We start from the raw sequence: 7,995 nt of genomic DNA on the forward strand, positions 1-7,995 counted from the left end.
CACTTCCTCCAGCAAAGCCACACCTACTGCCCCCTACGGGCCAGGCAGTCACACACCTTAGTCTATGGGGAGCCATACCTATTCAAACCACCACAATAACATGAAAGAAAAATGACTTCTTTGTTGGTGACCGCCGGGCTGTTCGTCTCACAGGCTGGCCTGCTTCCGTCTCAGAGCCTGCACCGAGTTGGTCTTGGGTAAGAAGCCATTCACTTAAGCTTTAGATGAAGACCAGCAAGGTGGGTGAAAGTGTGTACTGTGGAAGCCTAGCGACCTGCGCTCCACCCTTGAAATCGGCAGTGGAAGAAGAGCCCCCACAACTCCTGCAGGTTGCCCTCTGCCCCTCACACATGTAGACATGGATGGGGTGCATCTGTCCATCCCTTTCCCAACACTGAGAGTAATAACTTCTTAAAAAGGGAAGAGGAGCCAGGTGGTGCACTCCTTTAATTCCTCCCCAGGAGGCAGAGGCAGGCAGATCTTTGTGTGTGTTCCAGGCCAGCCTGGTCTACCCCATCCCCCAAGAAGGAAAGGAAAAACAATGTTTCCCAAAGAGATTCAAGAGCAGGCTTGGTTCCAAGTGGGAAATAAGGTGAAAAAAACAAATGAGAAATGGGTGTTCAGAGGGAGGGCCGGCCATCACAGTGCTGCTAGCTAGAGGAATATGAGAGAAAAAGACTAGGCCACATTGCAGAGAGGTTTCCTTATGCCACTCATTTTTCCTCTTTGTTCTTTGAGCCATTTGGATTCTGCCGGAGAGCCCTTTCTCATTTCCACATCCCACACCACAGGAAAGCGTATATTGGCCAGAACATGGGTCCATGACTCACCTGCAATAGACTTTCCTCAGGAAATGCTCGTGACCTCAATAATTGGACTCTTGTTAGGAAGGAAAAAGAAGAGGGTGGCGGCTGGGGTGGTCAGCTGGCAGGCTTTTGTGCAGAGAGGGAAAGGGTGTTGTGTCAGTAGCTCTCATGCCTGTGTCCAGGAAGCACAGGGTTAGTGAGGACATTTGGCTCCCAGATGGAGGCCGAAGGGACTGCGACATCCAGGCTCCCTCCTGGCTGTGTGCCCTGGAGCTCCGCTGTGCGTGCCACGGTGTGTCTGAGTCAGCCTTCTAGCCTCTGACCTGTAGTCCTGCTCTACCTGGCCTTTGTCAGGGAAGCCTTCACCTTGCTTTTCCACGTTCCTCTGGCTGGTTGATTTAGTTTCAGTATATAGCCTATCCTGGCGTGTAACTTGCTATGTAGCCCAGGCTAGCCTCGAGCATGCAGTCCTCAGCTTTTCACTCTCAAATTCTGGAATTGCAGCCGTGTGTCACCACGCCCTACTTGCTATGATGTTTTATACAAATATAAGCAAAGGCGAATGCACATTCTCATTTCCCTTTGATCACAGTATTACTTTTTATAATGTGCGTGTGTGTCTGTGTCTGTGTGCGCCACATGCGTCTAGGTGCCCACAGAGGGCAAAAGAGGGCACAGAACCCCCTGGAACTGGAGTTATGGGCACACATGAGCCGCCTGCTGTGGGTCCTGGAAACCACTCCAGTCCTCCTCAAGAGCAGCAAGCTCTTCTAACCACGGAAACGTCTCTCCATATACCCTCCCCACCCCACCCCAGTCAGTTTTGTTTGTTTGTTGTTTGTTTGTTTTTAAGACAGCTATAATGGAAGTTTTGGGTTGTTTGTAAACTCAGTTATGTGATATAAATGTTTTTGTCTTAATCCCAAGTGTGGGATTTTAGTTTGGACTTTAGTTTGTCCACAGCAGGGGTGTGGTCTCTGACAGCTGGTAGTGGCCTGCCCTCTGCAGGATGGGGAGGAGAGTGGTCGGCCTATGGCTCTGAGGATATAAATGTGAGACCTCAGAAAGAACAAGTGTGGCATGAGGTGGTGGCGAGTGCCGAGGGGCAGTTTGGAGAGACCAGAGACATGCAGTGTGGCAGCTTAGAGACGGATGGAGAGAAATGTTTCAACACTGTGGCTTGGAGGAGACTGCTGGCTACATTTGCTATGGACAGGGATTGGTACAGCCTCCAAAGAACCCATCAACTCTAAACATCCGGGAGAAGTAAAGGGTCTGCGCCCCTTCTCCCTACGAACCTTCTCTCTCCTACCTAGGGTTGGGAGGTTGGAAGGGAGAGGCTTTAAGGAACCCCAAATAAAGTAGAGTTTAAAAATGAGCACAACAGACAAGATCTCACTACGTAGCCCTGTCTGGCCTGGAACTTGTTATGGAAAACAAGCTTACTTCAAACTCACAGGAATCCGCCTGTCTCTGCTTCCTGCCTGCTGAGATTAAGGGCATATACCACCACACCTAGCACTAGTTTTCCTTCTGTGGTGTCATTTCTATGTGCCATTTTTTGTTGTGGTGGGTTTTCCTCCCAGCCCCCAACTCCCAGAATAATGACTCATGACACTCAAACTATTTTTTGAGTATTTTTATTTTATTTACAGATGCCTGAACCACACAGCGAGGCTCTTCTCTGAATACTTCATAACTTAAAATAACCCACTTTACTAGTCAACATTTTGCCACATGGCTGGTTACCTCTGCTCAGGTACCATGGGTCTGCTCTCTTGATTCTTGCTCTAACCCAGCATCTTTTCTGTCTGCTGGATGGCCCATCTCCTATTTCCTGCCTCAGCTATAGACCATCAGATTTATTATTGACAGGTGAAGTTTCCATATAGACACAAGATATTTTCTCAATAATTTTTTAATATTAGAATTGATCAATTTCAAGAGAAAGCATTAAAGAAATCAGTGTGGAAAACCCTGTGTGAGTGATCCAGGGCTGTGTAGCAAAGTAGCTCCATTTTTAGTGGCTGAGGATAAATATTTAATGCTCCATAGTTTCTGGCAGCGTCCAGAGGGTGAACTAGCCAGAACTCAGTCATGTGGAAAGCAGGAAATTGAATGCCCTGTGCTCTTGCCTCAGCCTCCTGAGTGCTGGGATCCACAGTTCCTGCCGCCTTTCCCACTTGATTTTAGAAGCAGAAACCGGTCTAGTGACCATGCTTAGCAACAGTGATTTCTGTGTGTATGTACACACGCGTGTGCAGGTGCCAGAGGTCAGTGTCCAGAGTCCTCTATTACTCCCTGCCTAATTATTATTATTTTTTTTTTGAGACAGGGTCTCTCGCTGAACCTACAGATCACCATGTTGGCTGCACTGGCTGGCCAGCAAGCTCCACGTGTCTCCACTTCCGGCTGTGCTCTGCCATTCCCTGCTTTTATGTCGGCTCTGGGGATCCAGACTCATCCTCATGCCTGCACGGCAAGCATTTTACCCAGTGTGCCACGTCTGCAGCCCCCCAGAATCAAACCCTTACAGCTGTCCAATCTAGTTCATCGCGTCTTTCTCCAGTCGTCTGACGCCGTCTACATCTTGCATTTAGGTTCATGTTTTATCAGTTTTTTGTTACATTTGCTCGTCCATTTATGTGTGTGAGGTAGAGAGGGGAGATCAGAAGGTAACTTGCAAGAATGAGTTCTCTCTGTCCACTGTGGGGGTCCTCAGGCTTGATGGGCCCCTCTGTCCACTGAGTGATCTTGCTGGATCTTGCATCTATGTATGTGTGTGTGTGTATGTATGTACATATGTATGTATGCATGCATCCGTGTGTGTATATATGTACGCATGTATGTGAATATGTGTATGCATGTACGTATGCATGTGTGTATATATGTGTATGCACACGTGTGTATGTATGCATGTATTTTTGAGACAGAGACTCAACCTTGCTTTGTAGTTAAAGATGACCTTCAAATTGGCCTTCAGATCCTCCTGGCCCGAAACGACCACACCCGGTTCATATGGCGATGGAGGTGAGCCCAGGGATTTGTTCCAGGTACGTAAGTACTCTACAAATGAGCTACATCCCAGGCTATTTTTTTAGGGGGGGGTTATTACTGTGTAGCTCAGGCTGGCTTGAAATGCTAGGTAATCCTCCTGCCTCAGCTTCCCTAATGGTGGAATTACAGGTGTTCTACCATGTCCAGCTGTAGGGAGACCTTTCTTGGATGTGCACATGTATGCACACACACATGCACACACACACACACACACACACACACACAGATTTATTCTGTGGAAGAATCCCTGCTATACAGATATGAAATGCTTTCTCTTAGCTTCTTATAGTCTAGATATCCAATTCTATAACCTCCTCCCTCAGATTCGTGCACAGGGACAAACAGCCAGAGGCCATCGGTGGGCAGCCGTGGTAGAACCCAGCTGGAAGAAGGAGGAGGGTCGGGATGAGAGGAGCAGTAGAGGGAAGGTGGTTGACGCTGGAGCCCCCAGAAGGACTGAGCACGGGAGCCAGTCTGGGTGGGGGGCACGAGGCTGGAGCTCAGGTTCCTTGGGTGTGAACCCCTCGGGTCAGGGAGCATGGGGACCTGTGCACGTACCCAGGGATTCCACCACATTGCCGGTTCTCACCGCAGGATGGTCCCAGGCTGCAGGCCTGGCTGCGGCACACGGGCCACGAACACCGGGTAGCCAGCTGCCTCAGTGCTCATACAGGAAGCGTTTCACACCCTGCTGCTTGCGGCGGTGATGGGAAGTTCACTACCTGCAGCCTGATGTGGCAGCCTCCACCTTCTCCAGGGCATCAAGAGACAGGTGAGGAGGTCCCCTGTAGAGGCTGGGCCCCGTCCTTGCCCACCTGGGGAATACCCATAGAACTCAGACTTCAGCCCCCTGCCCCCCAGAGGCTAGTCCCTCTTTGATTCATCTCTTCCAGAGCCAAGAACCAGGAGCGCCGAGAAACCTGTGCCACTTCTTCTACTGGGCAGGAGGTTTCGTCTGTGTCCCTGGAGCCCAGCAGCACAGCCTCTAGCTCAGTGTATTTCCCAGTGTTGAGACCTGCATCCCGAGACCCTGAGGCAGCAGCCACCATGCTCCTGATCCCCTTGTTCCTCCCACTTGGTCCCTCAGGGCCAAGGCCTGGAGTCCCCGATCAGCACCCACAAGCTGGCTGAAGTCTACTCTTGGGGCACTGCAACAGCGAGTTCCCGGGTTGCAGAGGCACCAGGCACAGCTGCGAGCTCTGGAACAGCTGGCGCAGCAGCTGCACAGGGAGAGCCTGCTGGTCTGAGCACACAACAGTCCCTTATGCTGGGTGAGTGCCATGGGGACTCATACCAAGGGTGCTTGCTCTGCCTGTGGGGTCTCTGCTTTAAGCCAGGGCCCAGTGTCTAAAGGGCCTTCCATGCCTTCAGGTAGGAGTGGCATTATGGCAGAGTGCTTGCCTATAAGGGCCAGGCCCTGGCTTCCTTCCAGCAACAGCTAAACAAAACAGGCCTTGAGAATCGGTGCAGGCCTGAAATGTCAGCAAGTGGGAGGCAGAGAGTCAGGAGGGCGACAGCAAGCTCAAGGCCAGCCTAGGCTGTGTGCGGCCCTGTCAAACAAGCAGACACTAAAATCTGCTAACACGGGGCAGCCATCAGGCAGAGGTAGGAACTGGCTGCTCAACTGAGGCATAATTAGGAAACACGTTTATGGAGCATGTTCTCCACGCCAGAACATGACTTACTGAAAACTGCAATGACTATGCTGCCGCTGCTCTCGTGCCAATTTCCAGATCTAAGAGCACAGAGTCCTAACTTGCCCAAAAGCAGGTAGGCATAAAACTGCAGAACCAGGAACCCGGCCAGGGCACGTGGCCCTGGAAGGAACTGTCCTACTGGGGACAGAGCTCAGGCTGAGGCCTGGGCTTCTCCATGGAGCTTGCTGGGGTCCCTGGGGTAACATTGCTCCTCTCTGCTTTCCTGTCCCCATTCAGTCTTTGCCAGCTACTAATTCATCCTATCCTGCCATCTCCTATTATAGGTGATTTAAAGTATGAGCCAATACTGCTTAATATTAGCCCTATAATTATTATGCAGCATTATCCAAACCACTATTATAATCCATGAAAGACACAGACACCTGATAGATTTTATAACAGCCTTATTTTACCTGGGGCATGGCAGATTTTACCTCCTAAGCTACCTTCACCTGCCAAGCCCCCATCCCATCCCATCTGCTCTAATAATTTCTATTTGGGCTACTTCCCACCCATAATTCCATAAATACTAGCTTAATCTCTCATCTGGGCTGCCTTCTCCATCCATGTCATCCGGCCGTGGGCTCCTCCCCACACTAACTGAAGGGCTCCTCTGTCCTTCTTCCTCCGGTACCTGTCTCCTTCTTCCCCAAAGCCCATGAACCTCGGCCACACCCCTCACTTCTGCCCTGCCCAGATGCAGGCCTTTTTAATCAGGGATAACTGGGGAACATTCCCTTCTCATTACATTGGCACAGAGATAGTTCAACATTAATAACAGTGCCCATGGCAGGGAGGTAACCAGGTCCCAGGCACTGAAATCAAAGCTTTTGAAAACACAGTCGGACCTTCCTCCAACATCCTGCACATTCACCGCCTTTCTTCCTGTCTCCACCTTGCCGTGCTCCACCTGTGTGCCCTTCCCCACGTCCCTCTTCATGTCTCTCCATGTCTTTGTCTCTCCTTGTTGGTTCTCCCTGCATTTAGACTCCCACCCTCCCCCATGACTGCCTCCGGCCTCACATCTGCTGCCTCGAGTCCCCACATCTTCCCATTCATGCATTGCTGCTTTTGACATCCCCGCTCTCCTGTCCCTCACAGTATGCCCGGCTGTCTTCCTTGTCCCGTCTCCACCACTGCTCACCTGAAAGTCCCAGCTACTTGGACCTGAGGAATCTCAAACCTTCTCCACCATCTGCGGAAGGCCTGACACAGCCACGGTCCTTGCCCAAGGCCCTATATCTGCCACCTTGGATGCTAAGCCGAAGCCGCCGGCCACTCAGATACCGAGTGCGGAACGGTCAGAGTGACAATGCTGAGAGACAGAGACAGAAGATGGAAGGAGAGTTATCATCACACTAGGCACTGGCCCGGCATGTGGTCCTCACCCGGGGAGGATGTCACACTTGAGCTCTGTATGTGACCTTGGCCTAAGTCGGCCTGCATGCAGCCCTCGTTCCTGGACGGCCCACATCCTCTGGACCACATGCCCTGCCACCCCAACACAAACCTCGGCAGTCAGTAAAACAAGCCCTGAGCACAGCAAAGGTCATGTGCTTCAAGGGGTGCTGTGCCAAGCCTGCTGTGGGGTTGGGGACACAGCAGTGAGCACTGCCCCAAACCATCACCTTTGAGTCCAAGCGTCTGCTTGAGTAGAAGGTAACTAGTAAACCAATAAACCAGATGGCTTCCGACTGATAAAAAGGTGTGACAGGCAGCAGGGTGCCTCTGGCATCTGGGTGGAGGGAGAGCCTGTCTGGAGGGTCAGCGAAAGAATGACTGCCAAGGCCCCACCGCGTAGGTCATGAGGGTGATGGCGGCAGTACTGCTCTATCGAAAACCTGGGGGGTCGGGGCAGCGTTTGTAAAGGAGAGGAAGGATGTCATCGAAAAGGTTAAGAGGGAAGAGGAGGAGCCACACAGGTGTCTGGGGGAAGAGGCCCCCCGGCAGGAGAGTGAGGCTGCAGTGTGGGCAGTGAACTGAGGAGAGAAGGGAAAGGCAAAGGTGGAGAGGTGACAGGGCCACTGTGGGCTACGGTGGACCAGTGGGCGTCTGTGGGTGGTAGTGTAGGTGGAGGAGGAAGGGGTTGTGGTTGGTTCTTGCTATGTGGCCCAGGTCAGCTCTGAATCACAAGGCCTTCCTCTTCGGCCTCCTAAGTGCTGGAGTTGTAAGACTGTAGCTGCTAGCATGGGCTGGGGCAAGCGAAGGTGCCTGCGTCAGGGGGAGCCCGCCTTCCCCCACCCCGATGTGGGACATGTTAGTAGGGAGCCAGTTCAGCCAGTCTGGGACACAGAGAACACAGGAGAAATATGAACCTGGATGAAGGCTGGGAGAGCAGAAGAGAGGGTAAAATTCTGGAACTATCCAAGAGGGAGTTCCCAGTCTGCCCATTAGAACGAGGAGGTGGAGGGCGGTGGCCCGGGCCAGGGTGATGT

At 51.8% G+C, this 7,995-nt stretch overlaps 1 protein-coding gene across 1 annotated transcript; it reads left to right on the top strand.

Annotated features, from left to right (window-relative positions):
- Positions 1-3,830: 3,830 nt before the first annotated feature.
- Thap8 (THAP domain containing 8) lies at positions 3,831-7,676 on the top strand. Its single transcript, XM_060366323.1, has 4 exons — positions 3,831-3,836; positions 4,383-4,726; positions 4,951-5,104; positions 6,712-7,676. The coding sequence occupies exons 1-4, from the start codon at positions 3,831-3,833 to the stop codon at positions 6,868-6,870; spliced, it is 663 nt and encodes a 220-aa protein (XP_060222306.1). The 3' UTR covers positions 6,871-7,676.
- Positions 7,677-7,995: the final 319 nt, after the last annotated feature.

The sequence above is a fragment of the Meriones unguiculatus genome, chromosome 14, assembly GCF_030254825.1.
Source record: "Meriones unguiculatus strain TT.TT164.6M chromosome 14, Bangor_MerUng_6.1, whole genome shotgun sequence".
Taxonomy (NCBI): Eukaryota; Metazoa; Chordata; class Mammalia; order Rodentia; family Muridae; genus Meriones; species Meriones unguiculatus.

What these genes read in the sequence shown, in the direction of transcription:
- Thap8 (XM_060366323.1), top strand. An exon ending in CAGCCCCCTGCCCCCCAGAG is followed by an intron (nt 4,727 to 4,950) that starts GCTAGTCCCTCT and finishes TTGGTCCCTCAG; the next exon opens with GGCCAAGGCCTGGAGTCCCC. An exon ending in TGCACAGGGAGAGCCTGCTG is followed by an intron (nt 5,105 to 6,711) that starts GTCTGAGCACAC and finishes CTCACCTGAAAG; the next exon opens with TCCCAGCTACTTGGACCTGA.